Source organism: Somniosus microcephalus, unplaced genomic scaffold, assembly GCF_052327205.1.
Source record: "Somniosus microcephalus isolate GS21.2 unplaced genomic scaffold, FLI_Smic_1.0 unresolved_chr7, whole genome shotgun sequence".
Taxonomy (NCBI): domain Eukaryota; kingdom Metazoa; phylum Chordata; class Chondrichthyes; order Squaliformes; family Somniosidae; genus Somniosus; species Somniosus microcephalus.
In genome coordinates, this window is record NW_028225185.1 from 33445792 (window position 1) to 33473123 (window position 27332).

Genomic DNA, 27332 nt, shown 5'->3' on the forward strand with positions numbered 1-27332 from the left:
AGGGCGAGGGACGGGGGTTTGTGGAGAGGTTACCAGGTGTAGAGTGAGGGACGGGGGTTAGTGGAGAGGTTACCAGGTGTAGAGTGAGGGACGGGGGTTAGTGGAGAGGTTACCAGGTGTAGAGTGAGGGACGGGGGTTAGTGGAGAGGTTACCAGGTGTAGAGTGAGGGACGGGAGTTAGTGGAGAGGTTACCAGGTGTAGGGCGAGGGACGGGGGTTAGTGGAGAGGTTACCAGGTGTAGAGCGAGGGACGGGGGTTAGTGGAGAGGTTACCAGGTGTAGAGTGAGGGACGGGTGTTAGTGAAGAGGTTACCAGGTGTAGAGTGAGGGACGGGGTTAGTGGAGAGGTTACCAGGTGTAGGGCGAGGGACGGGGGTTAGTGGAGAGGTTACCAGGTGTAGGGCGAGGGACGGGATTAGTGGAGAGGTTACCAGGTGTAGAGTGAGGGACGGGGGTTTGTGGAGAGGTTACCAGGTGTAGAGTGAGGGACGGGGGTTAGTGGAGAGGTTACCAGGTGTAGAGTGAGGGACGGGGGTTAGTGGAGAGGTTACCAGGTGTAGAGTGAGGGACGGGGGTTAGTGGAGAGGTTACCAGGGTGTAGGGCGAGGGACGGGGGTTAGTGGAGAGGTTACCAGGTGTAGAGTGAGGGACGAGGGTTAGTGGAGAGGTTACCAGGTGTAGGGCGAGGGACGGGGGTTAGTGGAGAGGTTACCAGGTGTAGAGTGAGGGACGGGGTTAGTGGAGAGGTTACCAGGTGTAGAGTGAGGGATGGGGGTTAGTGGAGAGGTTACCAGGTGTAGAGTGAGGGATGGGGTTAGTGGAGAGGTTACCAGGTGTAGAGTGAGGGACGGGGGTTAGTGGAGAGGTTACCAGGTGTAGAGCGAGGGACGGGGGTTAGTGGAGAGGTTATCAGGTGTAGAGTGAGGGACGGGGGTTAGTGGAGAGGTTACCAGGTGTAGAGTGAGGGACGGGGGTTAGTGGAGAGGTTACCAGGTGTAGGGCGAGGGACGGGGGTTAGTGGAGAGGTTACCAGGTGTAGGGCGAGGGACGGGGGTTAGTGGGAGAGGTTACCAGGTGTAGAGTGAGGGACGGGGGTTAGTGGAGAGGTAACCAGGTGTAGAGTGAGGGACGGGGGTTAGTGGAGAGGTTACCAGGTGTAGAGTGAGGGACGGGGGTTAGTGGAGAGGTTACCAGGTGTAGAGTGAGGGACGGGGGTTAGTGGAGAGGTTACCAGGTGTAGAGTGAGGGACGGGGGTTAGTGGAGAGGTTACCAGGTGTAGAGCGAGGGACGGGGGTTAGTGGAGAGGTTACCAGGTGTAGGGCGAGGGACGGGGGTTAGTGGGAGAGGTTACCAGGTGTAGAGCGAGGGACGGGGGTTAGTGGGAGAGGTTACCAGGTGTCGAGTGAGGGACGGGGGTTAGTGGAGAGGTTACCAGGTGTAGAGCGAGGGACGGGGGTTAGTGGAGAGGTTACCAGGTGTAGAGTGAGGGACGGGGGTTAGTGGAGAGGTTACCAGGTGTAGGGCGAGGGACGGGGGTTAGTGGAGAGGTTACCAGGTGTAGAGTGAGGGACGGGGGTTAGTGGAGAGGTTACCAGGTGTAGAGTGAGGGACGGGGGTTAGTGGAGAGGTTACCAGGTGTAGGGCGAGGGACGGGGGTTAGTGGAGAGGTTACCAGGTGTAGGGCGAGGGACGGGGGTTAGTGGAGAGGTTACCAGGTGTAGAGTGAGGGACGGGGGTTAGTGGAGAGGTTACCAGGTGTAGGGCGAGGGACGGGGGTTAGTGGAGAGGTTACCAGGTGTAGAGTGAGGGCCGGGGGTTAGTGGAGAGGTTACCAGGTGTAGAGTGAGGGACGGGGGTTAGTGGAGAGGTTACCAGGTGTAGGGTGAGGGACGGGGGTTAGTGGAGAGGTTACCAGGTGTAGGGCGAGGGACGGGGTTAGTGGAGAGGTTACCAGGTGTAGGGCGAGGGACGGGGGTTAGTGGAGAGGTTACCAGGTGTAGAGCGAGGGACGGGGGTTAGTGGAGAGGTTACCAGGTGTAGAGTGAGGGACGGGGGTTAGTGGAGAGGTTACCAGGTGTAGAGTGAGGGACGGGGGTTAGTGGAGAGGTTACCAGGTGTAGGGCGAGGGACGGGGGTTAGTGGAGAGGTTACCAGGTGTAGAGCGAGGGACGGGGGTTAGTGGAGAGGTTACCAGGTGTAGGGCGAGGGACGGGGGTTAGTGGAGAGGTTACCAGGTGTAGAGCGAGGGACGGGGTTTAGTGGACAGGTTACCAGGTGTAGAGTGAGGGATGGGGGTTAGTGGAGAGGTTACCAGGTGTAGAGTGAGGGATGGGGGTTAGTGGAGAGGTTACCAGGTGTAGAGTGAGGGACGGGGGATAGTGGAGAGGTTACCAGGTGTAGAGTGAGGGACGGGGGTTAGTGGAGAGGTTACCAGGTGTAGAGTGAGGGACGGGGGTTAGTGGAGAGGTTACCAGGTCTAGGGCGAGGGACGGGGGTTAGTGGGAGAGGTTACCAGGTGTAGAGTGAGGGACGGGGGTTAGTGGAGAGGTTACCAGGTGTAGAGCGAGGGACGGGGGTTAGTGGGAGAGGTTACCAGGTGTAGAGTGAGGGACGGGGGTTAGTGGAGAGGTTACCAGGTGCAGAGCGAGGGACGGGGGTTAGTGGAGAGGTTACCAGGTGTAGAGTGAGGGACGGGTGTTAGTGAAGAGGTTACCAGGTGTAGAGTGAGGGACGGGGTTAGTGGAGAGGTTACCAGGTGTAGGGCGAGGGACGGGGGTTAGTGGAGAGGTTACCAGGTGTAGGGCGAGGGACGGGATTAGTGGAGAGGTTACCAGGTGTAGAGTGAGGGACGGGGGTTTGTGGAGAGGTTACCAGGTGTAGAGTGAGGGACGGGGGTTAGTGGAGAGGTTACCAGGTGCAGGGCGAGGGACGGGGGTTAGTGGAGAGGTTACCAGGTGTAGAGCGAGGGACGGGGGTTAGTGGAGAGGTTACCAGGTGTAGAGTGAGGGACGGGGGTTGGTGGAGAGGTTACCAGGTGTAGAGCGAGGGACGGGGGTTAGTGGAGAGGTTACCAGGTGTAGGGCGAGGGACGGGGGTTAGTGGGAGAGGTTACCAGGTGTAGAGCGAGGGACGGGGGTTAGTGGGAGAGGTTACCAGGTGTCGAGTGAGGGACGGGGGTTAGTGGAGAGGTTACCAGGTGTAGAGCGAGGGACGGGGGTTAGTGGAGAGGTTACCAGGTGTAGAGCGAGGGACGGGGGTTAGTGGAGAGGTTACCAGGTGTAGGGCGAGGGACGGGGGTTAGTGGAGAGGTTACCAGGTGTAGAGTGAGGGACGGGGGTTAGTGGAGAGGTTACCAGGTGTAGGGCGAGGGACGGGGGTTAGTGGAGAGGTTACCAGGTGTAGAGTGAGGGACGGGGGTTAGTGGAGAGGTTACCAGGTGTAGAGCGAGGGACGGGGGTTAGTGGAGAGGTTACCAGGTGTAGAGTGAGGGACGGGGGTTAGTGGAGAGGTTACCAGGTGTAGGGCGAGGGACGGGGGTTAGTGGAGAGGTTACCAGGTGTAGAGTGAGGGACGGGGGTTAGTGGAGAGGTTACCAGGTGTAGAGCGAGGGACGGGGGTTAGTGGAGAGGTTACCAGGTGTGGAGTGAGGGACGGGGGTTAGTGGAGAGGTTACCAGGTGTCGGGCGAGGGACGGGGGTTAGTGGAGAGGTTACCAGGTGTAGAGTGAGGGACGGGGGTTAGTGGAGAGGTTACCAGGTGTAGAGCGAGGGACGGGGGTTAGTGGAGAGGTTACCAGGTGTAGAGTGAGGGACCGGTGTTAGTGGAGAGGTTACCAGGTGTAGAGTGAGGGACGGGGGTTAGTGGAGAGGTTACCAGGTGTAGGGCGAGGGACGGGGGTTAGTGGAGAGGTTACCAGGTGTAGGGCGAGGGACGGGGGTTAGTGGAGAGGTTACCAGGTGTAGAGCGAGGGACGGGTGTTAGTGGAGAGGTTACCAGGTGTAGAGTGAGGGACGGGGGTTAGTGGAGAGGTTACCAGGTGTAGAGTGAGGGACGGGGGTTAGTGGAGAGGTTACCAGGTGTAGAGCGAGGGACGGGGGTTAGTGGAGAGGTTACCAGGTGTAGAGTGAGGGACGGGGGTTAGTGGAGAGGTTACCAGGTGTAGAGTGAGGGACGGGGTTAGTGGAGAGGTTACCAGGTGTAGGGCGAGGGACGGGGGTTAGTGGAGAGGTTACCAGGTTTAGGGCGAGGGACGGGGGTTTGTGGAGAGGTTACCAGGTGTAGAGTGAGGGACGGGGGTTAGTGGAGAGGTTACCAGGTGTAGAGTGAGGGACGGGGGTTAGTGGAGAGGTTACCAGGTGTAGAGTGAGGGACGGGGGTTAGTGGAGAGGTTACCAGGTGTAGAGTGAGGGACGGGAGTTAGTGGAGAGGTTACCAGGTGTAGGGCGAGGGACGGGGGTTAGTGGAGAGGTTACCAGGTGTAGAGCGAGGGACGGGGGTTAGTGGAGAGGTTACCAGGTGTAGAGTGAGGGACGGGTGTTAGTGAAGAGGTTACCAGGTGTAGAGTGAGGGACGGGGTTAGTGGAGAGGTTACCAGGTGTAGGGCGAGGGACGGGGGTTAGTGGAGAGGTTACCAGGTGTAGGGCGAGGGACGGGATTAGTGGAGAGGTTACCAGGTGTAGAGTGAGGGACGGGGGTTTGTGGAGAGGTTACCAGGTGTAGAGTGAGGGACGGGGGTTAGTGGAGAGGTTACCAGGTGCAGGGCGAGGGACGGGGGTTAGTGGAGAGGTTACCAGGTGTAGAGCGAGGGACGGGGGTTAGTGGAGAGGTTACCAGGTGTAGAGCGAGGGACGGGGGTTAGTGGAGAGGTTACCAGGTGTAGAGCGAGGGACGGGGGTTAGTGGAGAGGTTACCAGGTGTAGAGTGAGGGACGGGGGTTAGTGGATAGGTTACCAGGTGTAGAGTGAGGGACGGGGGTTAGTGGAGAGGTTACCAGGTGTAGAGCGAGGGACGGGGGTTAGTGGAGAGGTTACCAGGTGTAGAGTGAGGGACGGGGGTTAGTGGAGAGGTTACCAGGTGTAGAGTGAGGGACGGGGGTTAGTGGAGAGGTTACCAGGTGTAGAGTGAGGGACGGGGGTTAGTGGAGAGGTTACCAGGTGTAGAGCGAGGGACGGGGGTTAGTGGAGAGGTTACCAGGTGTAGAGGAGGGACGGGGTTAGTGGAGAGGTTACCAGGTGTAGAGCGAGGGACGGGGGTTAGTGGAGAGGTTACCAGGTGTAGAGCGAGGGACGGGGGTTAGTGGAGAGGTTACCAGGTGTAGAGCGAGGGACGGGGGTTAGTGGAGAGGTTACCAGGTGTAGAGTGAGGGACGGGGGTTAGTGGAGAGGTTACCAGGTGTAGAGCGAGGGACGGGGGTTAGTGGAGAGGTTACCAGGTGTAGAGTGAGGGACGGGGGTTAGTGGAGAGGTTACCAGGTGTAGAGCGAGGGACGGGGGTTAGTGGAGAGGTTACCAGGTGTAGAGTGAGGGACGGGGGTTAGTGGGAGAGGTTACCAGGTGTAGGGCGAGGGACGGGGGTTAGTGGAGAGGTTACCAGGTGTAGGGCGAGGGACGGGGGTTAGTGGAGAGGTTACCAGGTGTAGAGCGAGGGACGGGGGTTAGTGGAGAGGTTACCAGGTGTAGGGCGAGGGACGGGGGTTAGTGGAGAGGTTACCAGGTGTAGAGTGAGGGACGGGGGTTAGTGGAGAGGTTACCAGGTGTAGAGCGAGGGACGGGGGTTAGTGGAGAGGTTACCAGGTGTAGAGCGAGGGACGGGGGTTAGTGGAGAGGTTACCAGGTGTAGAGTGAGGGACGGGGGTTAGTGGAGAGGTTACCAGGTGTAGAGTGAGGGACGGGGGTTAGTGGAGAGGTTACCAGGTGTAGAGCGAGGGACGGGGGTTAGTGGAGAGGTTACCAGGTGTAGAGCGAGGGACGGGGGTTAGTGGAGAGGTTACCAGGTGTAGAGTGAGGGACGGGGGTTAGTGGAGAGGTTACCAGGTGTAGAGTGAGGGACGGGGGTTAGTGGAGAGGTTACCAGGTGTAGAGCGAGGGACGGGGGTTAGTGGAGAGGTTACCAGGTGTAGAGTGAGGGACGGGGGTTAGTGGAGAGGTTACGAGGTGTAGAGTGAGGGACGGGGGTTAGTGGAGAGGTTACCAGGTGTAGAGCGAGGGACGGAGGTTAGTGGAGAGGTTACCAGGTGTAGGGCGAGGGACGGGGGTTAGTGGAGAGGTTACCAGGTGTAGAGCGAGGGACGGGGGTTAGTGGAGAGGTTACCAGGTGTAGAGTGAGGGACGGGTGTTAGTGGAGAGGTTACCAGGTGTAGAGTGAGGGACGGGGTTAGTGGAGAGGTTACCAGGTGTAGGGCGAGGGACGGGGGTTAGTGGAGAGGTTACCAGGTGTAGGGCGAGGGACGGGATTAGTGGAGAGGTTACCAGGTGTAGAGTGAGGGACGGGGGTTAGTGGAGAGGTTACCAGGTGTAGAGTGAGGGACGGGGGTTAGTGGAGAGGCTACCAGGTGCAGGGCGAGGGACGGGGGTTAGTGGGAGAGGTTACCAGGTGTAGGGCGAGGGACGGGGGTTAGTGGAGAGGTTACCAGGTGTAGAGTGAGGGACGGGGGTTAGTGGAGAGGTTACCAGGTGTAGAGTGAGGGACGGGGGTTAGTGGAGAGGTTACCAGGTGTAGGGCGAGGGACGGGGGTTAGTGGAGAGGTTACCAGGTGTAGAGTGATTGACGGGGGTTAGTGGAGAGGTTACCAGGTGTAGAGTGAGGGACGGGGCTTAGTGGAGAGGTTACCAGGTGTAGAGTGAGGGACGGGGGTTAGTGGGAGAGGTTACCAGGTGTAGAGCGAGGGACGGGGGTTAGTGGAGAGGTTACCAGGTGTAGAGCGAGGGACGGGGGTTAGTGGAGAGGTTACCAGGTGTAGAGCGAGGGACGGGGGTTAGTGGAGAGGTTACCAGGTGTAGGGCGAGGGACGGGGGTTAGTGGAGAGGTTACCAGGTGTAGAGTGAGGGACGGGGGTTAGTGGAGAGGTTACCAGGTGTAGGGCGAGGGACGGGGGTTAGTGGAGAGGTTACCAGGTGTAGAGTGAGGGACGGGGGTTAGTGGAGAGGTTACCAGGTGTAGAGCGAGGGACGGGGGTTAGTGGGAGAGGTTACCAGGTGTCGAGTGAGGGACGGGGGTTAGTGGAGAGGTTACCAGGTGTAGAGCGAGGGACGGGGGTTAGTGGAGAGGTTACCAGGTGTAGAGCGAGGGACGGGGGTTAGTGGAGAGGTTACCAGGTGTAGGGCGAGGGACGGGGGTTAGTGGAGAGGTTACCAGGTGTAGAGTGAGGGACGGGGGTTAGTGGAGAGGTTACCAGGTGTAGGGCGAGGGACGGGGGTTAGTGGAGAGGTTACCAGGTGTAGAGTGAGGGACGGGGGTTAGTGGAGAGGTTACCAGGTGCAGAGCGAGGGACGGGGGTTAGTGGAGAGGTTACCAGGTGTAGGGCGAGGGACGGGGGTTAGTGGAGAGGTTACCAGGTGTAGAGTGAGGGACGGGGGTTAGTGTAGAGGTTACCAGGTGTAGAGTGAGGGACGGGGGTTAGTGGGAGAGGTTACCAGGTGTCGAGCGAGGGACGGGGGTTAGTGGAGAGGTTACCAGGTGTAGAGTGAGGGACGGGGGTTAGTGGGAGAGGTTACCAGGTGTAGAGCGAGGGACGGGGGTACAATCCTAAAGGGGGTGCACAAACAGAGAGACCTGGGGGTATATGTGCACAAATCGTTGCAGGTGGCAGGACAGGTTGAGAAAGTGGTTAAAAAAAGCACACGGGATCCTGGGCTTCATAAATAGAGGTATAGAGTACAAGAGCAAGGAAGTTACGATGAACCTTTATAAAACACTGGTTCAGCCTCAACTGGAGTATTGTGTCCAATTCTGGGCACCGCACTTTAGGGAGGATGTGAAGGCCTTAGAGAGGGGGCAGAAAAGATTTACAAGAATGATTCCAGGGATGAGGGACTTCAGTGATGTGGAGAGACTGGAGAAGCTGGGATTGTTCTCCTTGGAGCAGAGAAGGTTAAGGGGAGATTGACCAGAATGGTACCAGGGATGAGGGACTTCAGTGATGTGGAGAGACTGGAGAAGCTGGGGTTGTTCTCCTTAGAGCAGAGAAGGTTAAGGGGAGATTGACCAGAATGGTACCAGGGATGAGGGACTTCAGTGATGTGGAGAGACTGGAGAAGCTGGGGTTGTTCTCCTTAGAGCAGAGAAGGTTAAGGGGAGATTGACCAGAATGGTACCAGGGATGAGGGACTTCAGTGATGTGGAGAGACTGGAGAAGCTGGGGTTGTTCTCCTTAGAGCAGAGAATGTTGAGAGGAGATTTGATCGAGATGTTCAAAATCATGAGGGGTCTGGACAGAGTAGATAGAGAGAAACTGTTCCCATTGGCGGAAGGGTCGAGAACCAGAGGACACAGATTTAAGGTGATTGGCAAAAGAACCAAACGCGACATGAGGAAAAACTTTTTTACGCAGCGAGTGGTTAGGATCTGGAATGCACTGCCTGAGAGGGCGGTGGAGGCAGACTCAATCGTGGCTTTCAAAAGGGAATCGGATAAGTAACTGAAGGATAAAGAATTTGCAGGGCTACGGGGAAAGGGCGGGGGAGTGGGACTAGCTGAAGTGCTCGTGCAGAGAGCCAGCACGGGCTCCACGGGCTGAATGGCCTCCTTCTGTGCTGTAACCGTGCTATGATTCTGTGAGACGGGGACAGTTAATCTCTATCGACGTTTTCTTTCCGATACCCAGTCCCAGGGAAGAATCCGGAAGGAGTGAAAGGAGAAGGATCGCTTCCCAACAACATGCTCATCTACTGGGAGGTAGGCAGCACCACCTCGTCCCGGCGTTTCGAAAGCCCCTCTGCCGCATGCTTCGCTATCCCGTGAGGGAGATTTAACTGACTAGCCAGGATTAAAGAACCAAGATCGCGCAATCCCTTCATGTGCCATGTTCTTGGTGGTGTTTGAGGGAAGCATGTTGGCCCAGGACACCATGAGAGCCCCCTGCTCTTCCAACAGTGCTGTGGGATCTTCAGCATCTCAGGACAGGTAGACTGCCCCTCCGACAGTGCGGCGCTCCCTCAGTACTGTCCCTCCGACAGTGCGGCGCTCCCTCAGTACCGCCCCTCCGACAGTGCGGCGCTCCCTCAGTACAGCCCCTCTGACAGTGCGGCGCTCCCTCAGTACCGCCCCTCCGACAGTGCGGCGCTCCCTCAGTACAGCCCCTCTGACAGTGCGGCGCTCCCTCAGTACTGCTCCTCCGACAGTGCAGCGCTCCCTCAATACCGCCCCTCCGACAGTGCGGCGCTCCCTCAATACCGCCCCTCCGACAATGCGGTGCTCCCTCAGTACCACCCCTCCGACAGTGCGGCGCTCCCTCAGTAACGCCCCTCCGACAGTGCGGCGCTCCCTCAGTACCGCCCCTCCGATAGTGCGGCGCTCCCTCAGTACCGCCCCTCCGACAGTGCGGCGCTCCCTCAGTACCGCCCCTCCGATAGTGCGGTGCTCCCTCAGTACCGCCCCTCCGACAGTGCGGCGCTCCCTCAGTACTGCCCCTCCGACAGTGCGGCGCTCCCTCAGTACTGCCCCTCTGACAGTACGGCGCTCCCTCAGTACTGACCCTCCGACAATGCGGCGATCCCTCAGTACCGCCCCTCCGACAGTGCGGCGCTCCCTCAGTACTGCCCCTCCGACAGTGCGGCGCTCCCTCAGTACTGACCCTCCGACAGTGCAGCACTCCCTCAGTACCGCCCCTCCGACAGTGCGGCGCTCCCTCAGTACTGCCCCTCCGACAGTGCGGCGATCCCTCAGTACCGCCCCTCCGACAGTGCGGCGCTCCCTCAGTGCTGCCCCTCCGACAGTGCGGCGCTCCCTCAGCGCTGCCCCTCCGACAATGCGGCGATCCCTCAGTACCGCCCCTCCGACAGTGCGGCGCTCCCTCAGTGCTGCCCCTCCGACAGTGCGGCGCTCCCTCAGTACTGACCCTCCAACAGTGCGGCGCCCCCTCAGTACTGCCCCTCCGACAGTGCAGCGCTCCCTCAGTACCGCCCCTCCGACAGTGCGGCGCTCCCTCAGTACCGCCCCTCCAACAGTGCGGCGCTCCCTCAGTACCGCCCCTCCGACAGTGCGGCGCTCCCTCAGTACCGCCCCTCCGACAGTACAGCGCTCCCTCAGTACCGCCCCTCCGACAGTGTGGAGTTTCAGCCATTGCGTACGGTGATCCCATCCATCCTTCTGTTGGCCGGTTCTCCTGGACATCTGGGGAGTGAGCTCGACCCATCCGTTCAATGTTTACGTCACCGCACAGCCTCATTTTGGCAGTCACCTTCCTTCCTCCTCTGGTTCACAGCAACACGTTTCGAGTAAGCACGAGACACTTTTGTATTGTAGCGTACGGAACAGACCATACTGACACCCGGGTTGAGGGATCAGCTCAACCCGGATCAGCTGAACCCGGCTTGTCCTTCTCGATACCTTTCAAACTCTCCGAAGACCTGTTGAAAGCCATGCTCCCTTATACACCATGTTTTGCCAACATCAAAGGTAGATGTCATAGATAAGGCCGCGTGACTTATCTCTTCCCAAATCCTTTAACGACAGTCTTTTCACGTAAGCAGAACGTAAGAAATAGGAGCTGGAGTCGGCCATTCGGCCCCTCGAGCCTGCTCCGCCATTCAATCAGATCACGGCTGATCATCGACCTCAACTCCACTCTCCCGCCCGATCCCTCGATTCCCCGAGAGTCCAAAAGTCTATCCATCTCAGCCTTGAATATACACAACGACTGAGCCTCCACAGCCCTCTGGGGCAGAGAATTCCACAGGTTCACCGCCCTCTGAGTGAAGAAATTCCTCCTCATCTCAGTCCTCAATGGCCGACCCCTTATCCTGAGACTGTGACCCCTGGTTCGAGACTCTCCAGCCAGGGGGGAAACAGCCTCTCAGCATCTACCCTGTCAATCCCCCTCAGAATCTTATACGTTTCAATGAGATCACCTCTCATTCTTCTGAACTCCAGAGAGTATCGGCCCAATCTACTCAATCTCTGCTCATAGGACAATCCCTCTCATCCCAGGAATCAACCATGCTCCTTTATACACCATATTTTCAAAAGTACATGTCATAGATAAGACCTCATGATGTATCTGACGCAAGAAAACTACTGGGCACTTGGTCTAAGCGTTAAACAAAGCTTTAATCAGCTGTTATACAACATGGCGGTCTAGTTGTGTCCTTCACTAGTTCCTGTTAAGAATGTCCTGCGCAAGCTGGGCCCGTGCCCAAGTATTTATACTCTCCCTGGACAGCGCCACCCGTAGGCCGCTCACTATTATTTCATAAGTCTTTCTTTCATGAATGACTGATTCATGTCAGTATTCCCAAATTCTTTTGAAGGCAGTCTATTTGTGTAAACACTTGTAGCTGTTTACTCTAAAGATACTTTCCTTAACCAAGATTTCCTGAGCCAACGGTTCCCAACGTCTTTGGCCATCATGCTTTATTAACCGTTACCTTTCCGTACCATAGCTAAGGGATCCCTCTACCTCTGTTTATTACCCTAGCCCCTAAAGTTACACTTTAATTACTCGTGGCTAACGTCATTACTCTTTGAAGTGTCAGCTGTGGCTCAGTGGGCAGCACTCTCGCCTCCGAGTCAGAAGGTTGTGGGTTCAAGGCCCACTCCATCAAAAATCCAGGCTGACACTCCAGTGCAGCACTGAGGGAACACCACACTGTCGGAGGTGCCGTCTTTCGGATGAGATGTTAAACCGAGGCCCTGTCTGCCCTCTCAGGTGGACGTAAAAGATCCCACGGCCACTATTTCGTAGAAGAGCAGGGGAGGTGTCCTGGGTCAATATTTATCCCTCAATCAACATCACTAAAAACAGATTATCTGGTCATTATCACATTGCTGTTGGTGGGAGCTTGCTGTGCGCAAATTGGCTGCTGCGTTTCCTGCATTACAACAGTGACTACACTTCAAAAAGTACTTCATTGGCTGTAAAGCGCGTTGGGACGTCCAGTGGTCGTAAGAGGCGCTATATAAAAATGCACGTCTTTCTTTCTCTGTTTATTACCCTAGTCCCTAAAGTTACACTTTAATCACTCATGGCTGACTCTCGTATTTTCTTTGCATGATGAGCACTTTACAGACCAGAAGACAGGCTATGCTTTCCTCTCACCGACACCTCAAAGCCATCCTGTTTAAATTGGAATGTCGATTGCTCCATGATGCAAAGGAGTTTGACTGTTAATCCTTTAACTCTCAACACCTCAGCCTCCTTCCCTACCACTGGAACCAATTCCAGCCCGGCATTCCTGGCCCCCCCCATTCCCCCGGGTTCCTCGGACTTCTCTTCCGCGCATTGCCCCCCTCCCGCCCGCCCCACTGTCGATGGCGGAACCCGCGGCCATTTTAAACCCCAGACTTTCGGAACTCCCTCCCCCAAAACCTCTCCGCCTTTCTAGCTCTCTGACTGGCCCTTCGATCAACTCCCCCCCAAGTCTCCCACAAAAACCTCAGTGTCTGTCCTTTCCCGCTCCCTGTGGCACCTTGGGATGCTTTTCCACATTAAAGGCACTACAGGAAACTTTCTGGTATCCGGCACGGACGGGACCGACGTGTTGCCGGTTCATCAACAATTCCGGATAACCGAACGCTATAGTAAAAGATACGGAGCTCAGAGCTCCGTGTAAAGCAACAAACCCTGTTGCTTAGCAACAACTGTAGAACAATGGCCTCAAGTTTCAAGCATCTCTGTAGCTTAGCAACAGCTGCAGCTACACCCTTGCACAGCAACAAATCAATTAAAAAAAGTAACTAAAAGTAAAAAAAGTTACCTGAACCGACTCCTGAATTTTGCCGGTGGATAGAGCGTTCCGGTTATTTAGGGGCCGGTTAATCGAAAGTTTCCTGTATTTAAAAAAAGTTTTTTTTAATCGTTTATGGGATGCCAGCATTTATTGCCCATCCCTAATCGCCCTGGAGAAGGTGGTGGTGAGCCGCCTTCTTGAACCGCTGCAGTCCCGTGTGGTGAAGGTACTCCCACAGCGCTGTTAGGGAGGGAGTTCCAGGATTTTGACCCAGCGACGATGAAGGAACGGCCGATTATATTTCCAAGTCAGGCCGGTGTGTGACTCGGAGGGGAACTTGGAGGTGGTGGTGTTCCCATGCGCCTGCTGCCCTTGTCCTTCTAGGCGGTGGAGGTCGCGGGTTTGGGAGGTGCCGCCGAAGAAATTCACATCCTCGTGTTCAAATCCCTCCACGGCCCTCGCCGCCTTCTCTATCTCTGTCAACTCCTCTAGCCCTGCAACCCTCTGAGATCTCTGCGCTCTTTCCCAAACTCCCGTCAACTCCCGTCCACTGCTCCTGGCCACGCTGGACTTGAGTATCCGACCAGGCCCTCATTCATCCGCATCCCGGACAGGCAACGCTAAGCTAGGAGCTGCCCTATCCTCCACACCCTCCACGCATGCACTTCCAGAGCAGGACGGTTTTGTGGTTTTACCAAAGTTCCATCATAGAAACATCGAAGATAGGAGCAGGAGGAGGCCATTTGGCCCCTCGAGCCTGCTCTGCCATTTAATGAGATCATGGCTGATCATCCAAATTCAGTACCCGGTCCCTGCCTTCTCCCCATATCCCTTGATCCCTTTAGCCTTAAGAAATATATCCAACTCCTTCTTGAATATATTTAATGAACTGGCCTCAACTGCCTTGTGTGGTAGAGAATTCCACAGGTTCACCACTCTCTGGGTGAAGAAATTCCTCCTCATCTCTGTCCTAAATGGCTTACCCCTTATCCTTAGACTGTGTCCCCTGGTTCTGGACTCCCCCGCCATCGGGAACATCCTTCCTGCATCTAGTCTGTCTAGTCCTGTTAGAATTTTATAAGTTTCCATGAGATCCCCTCTCATTCTTCTAAACTCCAGCGAGTATAAGCCCAATCGACCCAATCTCTCCTCATACGTCATTCCTGCCATCTCAGGTATCAGTCTGGTGAATCTTCGCTGCACTTCCTCCATGGCAAGGAGGAAAGAGAGGTAGCGAGGCGGAGAGGTTTAGGGAGGGAATTCCAGAGCTTAGGGCCTTGGCAACAGAAGGCACGGCTGCCAATGATTGAGCGATTATGATCAGGGATCCTCAAGAGGGCAGAATTAGAGGAGCACAGATATCTCGGGGGGTTGTGGGGCTGGAGGAGGTTTCAGAGATAGGGAGGGTTGTAGGGGCTGGAGGAGGTTACAGAGATAGGGAGGGTTGTAGGGGCTGGAGGAGGTTACAGAGATAGAGAGGGTTGTAGGGGCTGGAGGAGGTTACAGAGATAGGGAGGGTTGTAGGGCCTGGAGGAGGTTACAGAGATAGGGAGGGTTGTAGGGGGCTGGAGGAGGTTACAGAGATAGGGAGGGTTGTAGGGGGCTGGAGGAGGTTACAGAGATAGGGAGGGTTGTAGGGGCTGGAGGAGGTTACAGAGATAGGGAGGGTTGTAGGGGCTGGAGGAGGTTACAGAGATAGGGAGGGTTGCAGGGGCTGGAGGAGGTTACAGAGATAGGGAGGGTTGTAGGGGCTGGAGGAGGTTACAGAGATAGGGAGGGTTGTAGGGGCTGGAGGAGGTTACAGAGATAGAGAGGGTTGTAGGGGGCTGGAGGAGGTTACAGAGACAGGGAGGGAGGCCACGGAGGGATTTGAACACGAGGATGAGAATTTTAAAAATCGAGGCGTTGCCGGACCGTGAGCCAGTGTAGGTCAGCGAGCAACAGAGGGTGATGGGCGAACGGGACTCGGAGCGAGTTAGGACCCGGGGCAGCGGAGTTTCGGATGACCTGAAGTTTATGTAGGTCGACAGAATTGACCAGCTCAATCTATAACTTCTTATTCCAACAGCAGCATGATTAATACGGAGATACATTAATAATCGTTTATGGCTGGGTCTCAACATTGCTAATCTGTCTGTGAGGAAGGGAGAGGTTAACTTCATGCATATCGTGAAACCCAGACTCCGTGCATTGATCTCCTGAGCTGTAATCTGATGGGTCGGTGAAGCAGCAGTGATATGACAATGTGGAATAGAGAGAGAGAGAGAGAGTCACTGAATGAATAATTTATACTAAAACCCCAGGGAGCTCCAATGGAGAATGTGTTAGACTGCAACTTTAGCAGATCGCTGGGGTTTTCTTATCTAACCAGTCTCTTTCAAAAAAAAAACACCCAAAGCTGTCTCTATTGGTCGCGTTTCCCCCCTGCGCTATCTTAGAGCGATCCCATTGGTCTCATTTCCCCCCCTGCGCTATCTTAGAGCAATCCTATTGGCCGCATTTCCCCCCTGCGCTGTTTTTAATGATGTTGGTTGAGGGATAAATATTGGCCCCAGGACACCGGGGGGAACTCCCCCTCCCCCTGCTCTTCTTCCAATAGTGGCCATGGGATCTTTTACATCTACCTGAGAGGGCAGACGAGGCCTCGGGTTTAACATCTCATCCCGAAAGACGGCACCTCTGACAGTGTGGCACTCCCTCAGTACTGCCCCTCCGACAGTGCAGCACTCCCTCACTACCGCCCCTCTGACAGTGCGGCGCTCCCTCAGTACTGCCCCTCCGACAGTGGGGCGCTCCCTCGGTACCGCCCCTCCGACAGTGCGGCGCTCCCTCGGTACCGCCCCTCCGACAGTGCGGCGCTCCCTCAGTACCGCCCCTCTGACAGTGCGGCGCTCCCTCAGTACCGCCCCTCCGACAGTGCAGCGCTCCCTCAGTACCGCCCCTCCGACAGTGTGGCACTCCCTCAGTATTGCCCCTCCCACAGTGCGGCGCTCCCTCAGTGCCGCCCCTCCGACAGTGCGGCGCTCCCTCAGTACCGCCCCTCCGACAGTGCAGCGCTCCCTCAGTACCGCCCCTCCGACAGTGCAGCGCTCCCTCAGTATTGCCCCTCCCACAGTGCGGCGCTCCCTCAGTACCGCCCCTCCGACAGTGCAGCGCTCCCTCAGTACCGCCCCTCCGACAGTGCAGCGCTCCCTCAGTACCGCCCCTCCGACAGTGCGGCGCTCCCTCAGTACCGCCCCTCCGACAGTGCGGCGCTCCCTCAGTACTGCCCCTCCGACAGTGCGGCGCTCCCTCAGTGCCCCTCCGACAGTGCGGCGCTCCCTCAGTACCGCCCCTCCGACAGTGCGGCGCTCCCTCAGTACCGCCCCTCCGACAGTGCGGCGCTCCCTCAGTACCGCCCCTCCGACAGTGCGGCGCTCCCTCAGTACCGCCCCTCCGACAGTGCGGCGCTCCCTCAGTACCGCCCCTCCGACAGTGCGGCGCTCCCTCAGTACCGCCCCTCCGACAGTGCGGCGCTCCCTCAGTACCGCCCCTCCGACAGTGCGGCGCTCCCTCAGTACCGCCCCTCCGACAGTGCGGCGCTCCCTCAGTACCGCCCCTCCGACAGTGCGGCGCTCCCTCAGTACCGCCCCTCCGACACTGCGGCACATCTCAGTACTGCCCCTCCGACAGTGCGGCGCTCCCTCAGTACCGCCCCTCCGACAGTGCGGCGCTCCCTCAGTACTGCCCCTCCGACAGTGCGGCGCTCCCTCAGTACTGCCCCTCCGACAGTGCGGCGCTCCCTCAGTACTGCCCCTCCGACAGTGCAGCGCTCCCTCAGTACTGCCCCTCCGACAGTGCGGCGCTCCCTCAGTACTGCCCCTCCGACAGTGCGGCGCTCCCTCAGCAGTGCACTGGGAGTGTCGGGCCTGGATTACGTGCTCGAGCCTCTGGAGTGCGGGCTCGAACCCATGACCTGATTCCGAGGCGAGCGGGCTGCCCTCTGAGCCACTGTCGGTGTACCAATGTGCGTGTTGCAGTTCACTAAAACCATGTTTGTGTGCCAGGTGCTGAAGGGCCTGGACTGGAACGGGCCCGACCTCCAGTACAACTTGAAGTGGAGGCAGCAGGGCGTGGAGAGCGAGTGGAAGGAGCTGGTGGTGGAGAGCCCCCCCTACCTGGTGAACAACACCCCCACCTTCGTGCCCTACCAGATTCAAGTACAGACCTTCAACCAGGAGGGCTCGGGGCCAGAGCCCAGGACCGTCATCGGGTACTCGGGGGAGAACTGTGAGTAAAAGGCGGGGTTCAGGGGGGCTGTGAGTAAAAGGTGTCCTGAATCTTATCATTCATGGAGAAATGACTCATGAAATAACACTGGGCGGCCAGCTGGTGGCGCCGTCCAAGGAGTATAAATACTCGGGCGTGGGCCCAGCTTGCTCAGGACGTTCTTGTAACCAGGAACGAGTGATGTAACTAGAATCTCATGGTTGTGAAACAGTTGATTAAAGCCTTGTTTTACACTCAAACCAAGCACTCAGTCGTCTTTTTACATCAAAGGGGGTGGGTTCAGGGGGGCTCTCAGTAAAGGGGCAGTTTGGGAGGGGCTGTCATAAAGGAGGTGTTCAGGGCGGGCTCTTAGTGAAGCGGGGTTCAGAGGGGCTGTCAGTAAAGGGGCAGGCCGGGGGGCTCTCAGTGAGGAGACGTTTAGGGGAGTTCTCAATGAATGGGGGTTCAGGGGGCTCTCAGTGAAGGGGGGTTCAGGGGGCTCTCAGTGAAGGGGGGTTCAGGGGGCTCTCAGTGAAGGGGGGTTCAGGGGGCTCTCAGTGAAGGGGGGGTTCAGGGGGCTCTCAGTGATGAGGGGTTCAGGGGGCTCTCAGTGAAGGGGGGGTTCAGGGGGCTCTCAGTGAAGGGGGGTTCAGGGGGCTCTCAGTGAAGGGGGGGTTCAGGGGGCTCTCAATGAATGGGGGTTCAGGGGGCTCTCAGTGAAGGGGGGTTCAGGGGGCTCTCAGTGAAGGGGGGGTTCAGGGGGCTCTCAGTGAAGGGGGGTTCAGGGGGCTCTCAGTGAAGGGGGGGTTCAGGGGGCTCTCAGTGAAGGGGGAGTTCGGGGGGTTCAGGGGGCTCTCAGTGAAGGGGGGGTTCAGGGGACTCTCAGTGAAGGGGGGTTCAGGGGGGCTCTCAGTGAAGGGGGGGTTCAGGGGGGCTCTCAGTGAAGGGGGAGTTCGGGGGGCTCTCAGTGAAGGGGGGGTTCAGGGGGCTCTCAGTGAAGGGGGAGTTCAGGGGGCTCTCAGTGAAGGGGGGGTTCAGGGGGGCTCTCAATGAAGGGGGAGTTCAGGGGGCTCTCAGTGAAGGGGTGGTTCAGGGGGGCTCACAGTGAAGGGGGGGTTCAGGGGGCTCTCAGTGAAGGGGGGGTTCAGGGGGCTCTCAGTGAAGAGGGGGTTCAGGGGGCTCTCAGTGAAGGGGGGGTTCAGGGGGCTCTCAGTGAAGGGGGGGTTCAGGGGGGCTCTCAGTGAAGGGGGGGTTCAGGGGGCTCTCACTGAAGGGGTGCTCAGGGGGCTCTCAGTGAAGAAGGGGTTCAGGGGGCTCTCACTGAAGGGGTGTTCAGGGGGCTCTCAGTGAAGGGGGGGTTCAGGGGGCTCTCAGTGAAGGGGGGTTCAAGGGGGCTCTCAGTGAAGGGGCGGTTCAGGGGGCTCTCAGTGAAGGGGGGTTCAAGGGGGCTCTCAGTGAAGGGGCGGTTCAGGGGGCTCTCACTGAATGGGGGTTCAGGGGGCTCTCAGTGAAGGGGGGGTTCAGGGGGCTCTCACTGAAGGGGTGTTCAGGGGGCTCTCAGTGAAGGGGCGGTTCAGGGGGCTCTCAGTGAAGGGGGGTTCAGGGGGCTCTCAGTGAAGGGGGGGTTCAGGGGGCTCTCAGTGAAGGGGGGGTTCAGGGGGCTCTCAGTGAAGGGGGGTTCAGGGGGCTCTCAGTGAAGGGGGGGTTCAGGGGGCTCTCAGTGAAGGGGGGGTTCAGGGGGCTCTCAGTGAAGGGGGGGTTCGGGGGGTTCAGGGGGCTCTCAGTGAAGGGGGGGTTCAGGGGGCTCTCAGTGAAGGGGGGGTTCAGGGGGCTCTCAGTGAAGGGGGGGTTCAGGGGGCTCTCAGTGAAGGGGGGGTTCAGGGGGCTCTCAGTGAAGGGGGGGTTCAGGGGGCTCTCAGTGAAGGGGGGTTCAAGGGGGCTCTCAGTGAAGGGGCGGTTCAGGGGGCTCTCACTGAATGGGGGTTCAGGGGGCTCTCAGTGAAGGGGGGGTTCAGGGGGCTCTCACTGAAGGGGTGTTCAGGGGGCTCTCAGTGAAGGGGCGGTTCAGGGGGCTCTCAGTGAAGGGGGGTTCAGGGGGCTCTCAGTGAAGGGGGGGTTCAGGGGGCTCTCAGTGAAGGGGGGGTTCAGGGGGCTCTCAGTGAAGGGGGGGTTCAGGGGGCTCTCAGTGAAGGGGGGTTCAGGGGGCTCTCAGTGAAGGGGGGGTTCAGGGGGCTCTCAGTGAAGGGGGGGTTCAGGGGGGCTCTCAGTGAAGGGGGGTTCAGGGGGCTCTCAGTGAAGGGGGGGTTCAGGGGGCTCTCAGTGAAGGGGGGGTTCAGGGGACTCTCAGTGAAGGGGGGGTTCAGGGGGCTCTCAGTGAAGGGGCGGTTCAGGGGGCTCTCAGTGAAGGGGGGGCTCAGGGGGCTCTCAGTGAAGGGGCGGTTCAGGGGGCTCTCAGTGAAGGGGGGTTCAAGGGGGCTCTCAGTGAAGGGGCGGTTCAGGGGGCTCTCAGTGAAGGGGGGGTTCAAGGGGGCTCTCAGTGAAGGGGGGGTTCAGGGGGCTCTCAGTGAAAGGGGGGTTCAGGGGGGCTCTCAGTGAAGGGGGGGTTCAGGGGGGCTCTCAGTGAAGGGGGGTTCAGGGGGCTCTCAGTGAAGGGGGGGTTCAGGGGGCTCTCAGTGAAGGGGGGGTTCAGGGGGCTCTCAGTGAAGGGGGTGAAAGGGGACCTGTCAGTAAATGGGGGGTTCGGAAGGGTGGTCTTTGGAGCGGGAGTGGGATGTGAGCCATCCGCTGCTCGGAGTCGGACTCACCTGTTGAAATACCCTCCCTTTTCAGACCCGCTGTACAACCCAGAGAGTGTGGCCGTGGCGAACATGAGCAGCACGGCCGTCAGAGTGACGTGGACCCCCGTCACCGCGGAGTCGCTCCGCGGGCACCTGTTGGGATACAACGTAGGTATCGCTCTGCCCCCCGCACCTGACCCCTGACCCCCCCCGCGCACTGTGACCCCTGCACCCCCCGCACCGCAACCACCGACCCCCGCACCCTAACCCTCGCACCCTGCCCCCTGCACCTGCCCCCTGACCCCGCACACCTAACCCCTGCCCCCCCCGCACCGCGACCCCTGACCCCCCCGCCCACCTGACCGCTGCCCCCTCGCACCGCGACTCCTGCCCCCCACACCGCAACCACCGACCCCCGCACCCTAACCCTCGCACCCTGCCCCCGCACCTGCCCCCTGACCCCGCACACCTAACCCCTGCCCCCCCCCGCACCGCGACCCCTGCCTCTCTCGCACCGCGACCCCTGACCCCCCCCGCACACCTGACCGCTGCCCCCTCGCACCGCGACTCCTGCCCCCCACACCGCAACCAATGACCCCCGCACCCTAACCCTCGCACCCTGCCGGCCGCACCTGACCTCTGCCCCCCGCACCCCTGACCCCTGCCCCCACCGCACAGCGACCCCTGACCCCCGCACCGCGACCCCTGACCCCCTCGCACTGCGACCCCCTGCGCCCCTCTGCACCACAACCACCGACTCCCGCACCCTGCCCCCCGCGCCTGTGTGTGTGTGTGTGCGAGTGAATCTTTGTGTGAGTGTGTGCGCGCGCGTGAAAACTTGTACCTGTAAGTGAGTGTGCAAGTGCGTGTACTTTGTGGGAACAGGATTGGACTGAGTTGTGAGGGCCTACAGGGTCGAATATCCTGCTGACACCCGCTGCCTAGGCTGACGTGTATAGGGCACTCGGGTACTGGAGAGTGACTGACTGGTGGCACGGAATCCGTGAAGGAGTGGGGGAGAACTGGAGATATGGAAACAATCGCACAAGGATCGCTGTGTGTATCGCTCCAGATTGAGGTGTTTCACTGTGTTTATTTCAGTGCGATGAAGTTGGCTCATTTACCCCTCTTCTCTCTCTCTCTCTCGCTCGTGGCTCAGATCACTTACTGGAAGCAGCACAGCGCGGAACGCCACCACCTGACCGTCCACGGCAACCACAGTCACGCCCTCGTCCGCGGCCTCGAGCCCTACACCAAGTACGGCCTGGAGGTGAAGGTGTTCAACAGCAAGGGCGAGCCACTCGTCAGCAAACCACCGCACCACTTCACAACCCTCGAGGGAGGTAGGGGCCGCTTCCTCATTGTCTGTTACCAGGACAGTGCCGGGTCCCATCCTGTCTGACTGGCACCGCTCTGTGTCCCTCCCGGTCACTGGCACCGCTCTGTGTCCCTCCCGGTCACTGGCACCGCTCTGTGTCCCTCCCGGTCACTGGCACCGCTCTGTGTCCCTCCCGGTCACTGGCAGCGCTCTGTGTCACTCCCGGTCACTGGCACCGCTCTGTGTCCCTCCCGGTCACTGGCACCGCTCTGTGTCCCGGTCACTGGCACCGCTCTGTGTCCCTCCCGGTCACTGGCACCGCTCTGTGTCCCGGTCACTGGCACCGCTCTGTGTCCCGGTCACTGGCACCGCTCTGTGTCCCTCCCGGTCACTGGCACCGCTCTGTGTCCCTCCCGGTCACTGGCACCGCTCTGTGTCCCTCCCGGTCATTGGCACCGCTCTGTGTCCCTCCCGGTCACTGGCACCGCTCTGTGTCCCGGTCACTGGCACTTTACTCTCAATCATTTGTTTCTGGAATTTGTGTTGTTTAAGATGATGCTTTACTAGTTTGCTAATTCTTTCTTATTTATTGTTTCCCTTACCCCATTTTCATTCACCCTCTCTGTCTCTCTCTCTGTCTCTCTCTCTCTCTCTCTCTCTGTCTCTCTCTCTCTCTCTGTCTCTCTCTCTCTCTCTCTCTCTCTCCCCCTCTTTCAGTTCCCAGTCAGCCAGTCATGCTGCACCTTGAATTACTAAAGGACACTGAGGTAACTGCTTCTTGGAGCCACCCTCACCGACCCAACGGGATCCTCACCGGATATGTGCTGCAGTACCAGCAGAGTAAGTACCTGTGTGGGCACTCGATGTAGGTTAGAAACCTGCCCTGGGAGTGTTTGATGGGGACAGTGTAGAGGGAGCTTTACTCTGTATCTAACCCGTGCTGTTCCTGCCCTGGGAGTGTTTGATGGGACAGTGTAGAGGGAGTTTTACTCTGTATCTAACCTGTGCTGTACCTGCCCTGGGAGTGTTTGATGGGGACAGTGTAGATGGAGCTTTACTCTGTATCTAACCTGTGCTGTACCTGCCCTGGGAGTGTTTGATGGGGACAGTGTAGATGGAGCTTTACTCTGTATCTAACCTGTGCTGTACCTGCCCTGGGAGTGTTTGATGGGGACAGTGTAGATGGAGCTTTACTCTGTATCTAACCCGTGCTGTACCTACCCTGGGAGTGTTTGATGGGGACAGTGTAGAGGGAGCTTTATTCTGTATCTAACCCGTGCTGTACCTACCCTGGGAGTGTTTGATGGGACAGTGTAGAGGGAGCTTTACTCTGTATCTAACCCGTGCTGTACCTGCCCTGGGAGTGTTTGATGGGACAGTGTAGAGGGAGCTTTACTCTGTATCTAACCCATGCTGTCCCTGCCCTGGGAGTGTTTGATGGGACAGTGTAGAGGGAGCTTTACTCTGGATCTAACCCGTGCTGTACCTGCCCTGGGAGTGTTTGATGGGACAGTGTAGAGGGTGCGTTACTCTGTATCTAACCCGTGCTGTTCCTGCCCTGGGAGTGTTTGATGGGACAGTGTAGAGGGAGCTTTATTCTGTATCTAACCCGTGCTGTACCTGCCCTGGGAGTGTTTGATAGGACAGTGTAGAGGGAGCTTTACTCTGTATCTAACCCGTGCTGTACCTGTCCTGGGAGTGTTTGATAGGACAGTGTAGAGGGAGCTTTACTCTGTATCTAACCCGTGCTGTACCTGCCCTGGGAGTGTTTGATAGGACAGTGTACAGGGAGCTTTACTCTGTATCTAACCCGTGCTGTACCTGCCCTGGGAGTGTTTGATGGGACAGTGTAGAGGGAGCTTTACTCTGTATCTAACCCGTGCTGTACCTGCCCTGGGAGTGTTTGATGGGACAGTGTAGAGGGAGCTTTACTCTGTATCTAACCCCGTGCTGTACCTGCCCTGGGAGTGTTTGATGGGACAGTGTAGAGGGAGCTTTACTCTGTATCTAACCCGTGCTGTACCTGCCCTGGGAGTGTTTGATGGGACAGTGTAGAGGGAGCTTTACTCTGTATCTAACCCGTGCTGTACCTGCCCTGGGAGTGTTTGATGGGACAGTGTAGAGGGAGCTTTACTCTGTATCTAACCCGTGCTGTACCTGCCCTGGGAGTGTTTGATGGGACCAGTGTAGAGGGAGCTTTACTCTGCATCTAACCCGTGCTGTACCTGCCCTGGGAGTGTTTGATGGGGACAGTGTAGAGGGAGCTTTACTCTGTATCTAACCCGTGCTGTACCTGCCCTGGGAGTGTTTGATGGGACAGTGTAGAGGGAGCTTTACTCTGTATCTAACCCGTGCTGTACCTGCCCTGGGAGTGTTTGATGGGACCAGTGTAGAGGGAGCTTTACTCTGCATCTAACCCGTGCTGTACCTGCCCTGGGAGTGTTTGATGGAGACAGTGTAGAGGGAGCTTTACTCTGTATTTAACCCCGTGCTGTACCTGCCCTGGGAGTGTTTGATGGGGACAGTGTAGAGGGAGCTTTACTCTGTATCTAACCCGTGCTGTACCTGCCCTGGGAGTGTTTGATGGGACAGTGTAGAGGGAGCTTTACTCTGTATCTAACCTGTGCTGTACCTGCCCTGGGAGTGTTTGATGGGACAGTGTAGAGGGAGCTTTACTCTGTATCTAACCCGTGCTGTACCTGCCCTGGGAGTGCTTGATGGGACAGTGTAGAGGGAGCTTTACTCTGTATCTAACCTGTGCTGTACCTGCCCTGGGAGTGTTTGATGGGACAGTGTAGAGGGAGCTTTACTCTGTATCTAACCCGTGCTGTACCTGCCCTGGGAGTGTTTGATGGGGATAGTGTAGAGGGAGCTTTACTCTGTATCTAACCCCGTGCTGTACCTGCCCTGGGAGTGTTTGATGGGACAGTGTAGAGGGAGCTTTACTCTGTATCTAACCTGTGCTGTACCTGCCCTGGGAGTGTTTGATGGGACAGTGTAGAGGGAGCTTTACTCTGTATCTAACCCGTGCTGTACCTGCCCTGGGAGTGTTTGATGGGGATAGTGTAGAGGGAGCTTTACTCTGTATCTAACCCCGTGCTGTACCTGCCCTGGGAGTGTTTGATGGGACAGTGTAGAGGGAGCTTTACTCTGTATCTAACCCGTGCTGTACCTGCCCTGGGAGTGTTTGATGGGACAGTGTAGAGGGAGCTTTACTCTGTATCTAACCTGTGCTGTACCTGCCCTGGGAGTGTTTGATGGGACAGTGTAGAGTGAGCTTTACTCTGTATCTAACCCGTGCTGTACCTGCCCTGGGAGTGTTTGATGGGGACAGTGTAGAGGGAGCTTTACTCTGTATCTAACCCGTGCTGTACCTGCCCTGGGAGTGTTTGATGGGACAGTGTAGAGGGAGCTTTACTCTGTATCTAACCCATGCTGTACCTGCCCTGGGAGTGTTTGATGGGACAGTGTAGAGTGAGCTTTACTCTGTATCTAACCTGTGCTGTACCTGCCCTGGGAGTGTTTGATGGGGACAGTGTAGAGGGAGCTTTACTCTGTATCTAACCCCGTGCTGTACCTGCCCTGGGAGTGTTTGATGGGACAGTGTAGAGGGAGCTTTACTCTGTATCTAACCCGTGCTGTACCTGCCCTGGGAGTGTTTGATGGGACAGTGTAGAGGGAGCTTTACTCTGTATCTAACCCGTGCTGTACCTGCCCTGGGAGTGTTTGATGGGACAGTGTAGAGGGAGCTTTACTCTGTATCTAACCCGTGCTGTACCTGCCCTGGGAGTGTTTGATGGGACAGTGTAGAGGGAGCTTTACTCTGTATCTAACCCGTGCTGTACCTGCCCTGGGAGTGTTTGATGGGACAGTGTAGAGGGAGCTTTACTCTGTATCTAACCCGTGCTGTACCTGCCCTGGGAGTGTTTGATGGGACAGTGTAGAGGGAGCTTTACTCTGTATCTAACCCGTGCTGTACCTGCCCTGGGAGTGTTTGATGGGGACAGTGTAGAGGGAGCTTTACTCTGTATCTAACCCGTGCTGTACCTGCCCTGGGAGTGTTTGATGGGACAGTGTAGAGGGAGCTTTACTCTGTATCTAACCCGTGCTGTACCTGCCCTGGGAGTGTTTGATGGGACAGTGTAGAGGGAGCTTTACTCTGTATCTAACCCGTGCTGTACCTGCCCTGGGAGTGTTTGATGGGACAGTGCAGAGGGAGCTTTACTCTGTATCTAACCCCGTGCTGTACCTGCCCTGGGAGTGTTTGATGGGACAGTGTAGAGGGAGCTTTACTCTGTATCTAACCCGTGCTGTACCGGCCCTGGGAGTGTTTGATGGGACAGTGTAGAGGGAGCTTTACTCTGTATCTAACCCGTGCTGTACCTGCCCTGGGAGTGTTTGATGGGGACAGTGTAGAGGGAGCTTTACTCTGTATCTAACCCGTGCTGTACCTGCCCTGGGAGTGTTTGATGGGGACAGTGTAGAGGGAGCTTTACTCTGTATCTAACCCGTGCTGTACCTGCCGCGTGACAGTGTCCAGTGTTGTTAATACAGATTTTATTTTAAAAGCATCTAATAGCTTTGCGATGGTTGAGTGCCTAAATGGTGTGATGCCTCCCATGATGAATAGCTGCAGTCACTGCCTGGGCTCGTACATGAGGAGCAAACAGTTGGGGACTGGAGGGCTGCTGGCCAGCTCCTGTTTAACCACTTCGAAGGGAGAGTCAGCAGGAGGGGGAATGAAGGGGCTTTGGAGAGGGTGCAGAGGTGGTTAACCAGAATGGTACCAGGGATGAGGGACTTCAGTGATGTGGAGAGACTGGAGAAGCTGGGGTTGTTCTCCTTAGAGCAGAGAAGGTTAAGGGGAGATTGACCAGAATGGTACCAGGGATGAGGGAATTCAGTGATGTGGAGAGACTGGAGAAGCTGGGATTGTTTTCCTTAGAGCAGAGAAGGTTAAGCGGAGATTGGCCAGAATGGTACCAGGGATGAGGGACTTCAGTGATGTGGAGAGACTGGAGAAGCTGGGGTTGTTCTCCTTAGAGCAGAGAAGGTTAAGGGGAGATTGACCAGAATGGTACCAGGGATGAGGGACTTCAGTGATGTGGAGAGACTGGAGAAGCTGGGGTTGTTCTCCTTAGAGCAGAGAAGGTTAAGGGGAGATTGACCAGAATGGTACCAGGGATGAGGGACTTCAGTGATGTGGAGAGACCGGAGAAGCTGGGGTTGTTCTCCTTAGAGCAGAGAAGGTTAAGGGGAGATTTAATAGAGGTGTTCAAAATCATGAAGGGTTTTGATGGAGTAAATAAGGAGAAACTGTTCCCAGTGGCAGGAGGGTCGGTAACCAGAGGACACAGATTGAAGATAATCGGTAAAAGAACCAGAGGGGAGATGAGGAGAATGTTTTTTACGCAGCGAGTTGTTGTGATCTGGAACGCGCTGCCTGAAAGGGCGGTGGGAGCAGATTCAATAGTAACTTTCAAAAGGGGAATTGGAGAAATACTTGAGGGGAAAAATGTGCCGGGCTGTGGGGAAAGAGCAGGGGGGAGTGGGACTGATTGGAGAGCTCGTTCAAAGAACAGGCACAGGCACGGTGGGCCGAATGGCCTCCTCCTGTGCCATGTGACTCTCTGAGGTTTGTTAATATACGGCGCGTTTTGTTTCTGTTTGGACAGTTAACGGGACGGAGAGCGGCCCCCTGAGAGAGCTGAACATATCGACCCCCGGCACCACCAGGTTCACCGTGCACGCCCTACAGCCGCATTCCGTCTACAAGTTCTACGTGAGCGGACAGACATCAGCGGGCAGGGGCAGAGCCGTGGCCAAGGAGATATTCACCAGCCGGGAGGGAGGTGAGTGGGCCCCTGGTTTGGAAGAGCCGGTAGACCGGTCGTGTTCAAACCAGGACGTCGCGATGTTACGCAGCAACAAATTGCATTTATATAGCGTCTTTAAGCGTCCCAAGGCGCTTCACAGGAGCGTAAATCAGACTAAATTTGACACCGAGCCACACGAGGAGATATTTGGGACAAGTGACCAAAAGCTGGGTCAAAGAGGTCGGTTTTAAGGAGCGTCTTAAAGGAGGAGAGAAAGAGGCGGAGAGC

General features: G+C 57.3%; 1 protein-coding gene across 1 annotated transcript in view; it reads left to right on the forward strand.

The window, feature by feature from the left end:
• LOC147086759 (neural cell adhesion molecule L1-like) overlaps window positions 1-27332 on the forward strand; it is a 168186-nt gene that overhangs the window by 94745 nt on the left and 46109 nt on the right. The window contains exons 6-11 of the mRNA XM_085978317.1: window positions 8823-8893; window positions 16932-17154; window positions 19963-20078; window positions 21070-21253; window positions 21946-22068; window positions 26904-27080. Coding sequence (XP_085834443.1) covers window positions 8823-8893; window positions 16932-17154; window positions 19963-20078; window positions 21070-21253; window positions 21946-22068; window positions 26904-27080 — 894 coding nt within the window. The remainder of the gene's footprint in view (window positions 1-8822; window positions 8894-16931; window positions 17155-19962; window positions 20079-21069; window positions 21254-21945; window positions 22069-26903; window positions 27081-27332) is intronic.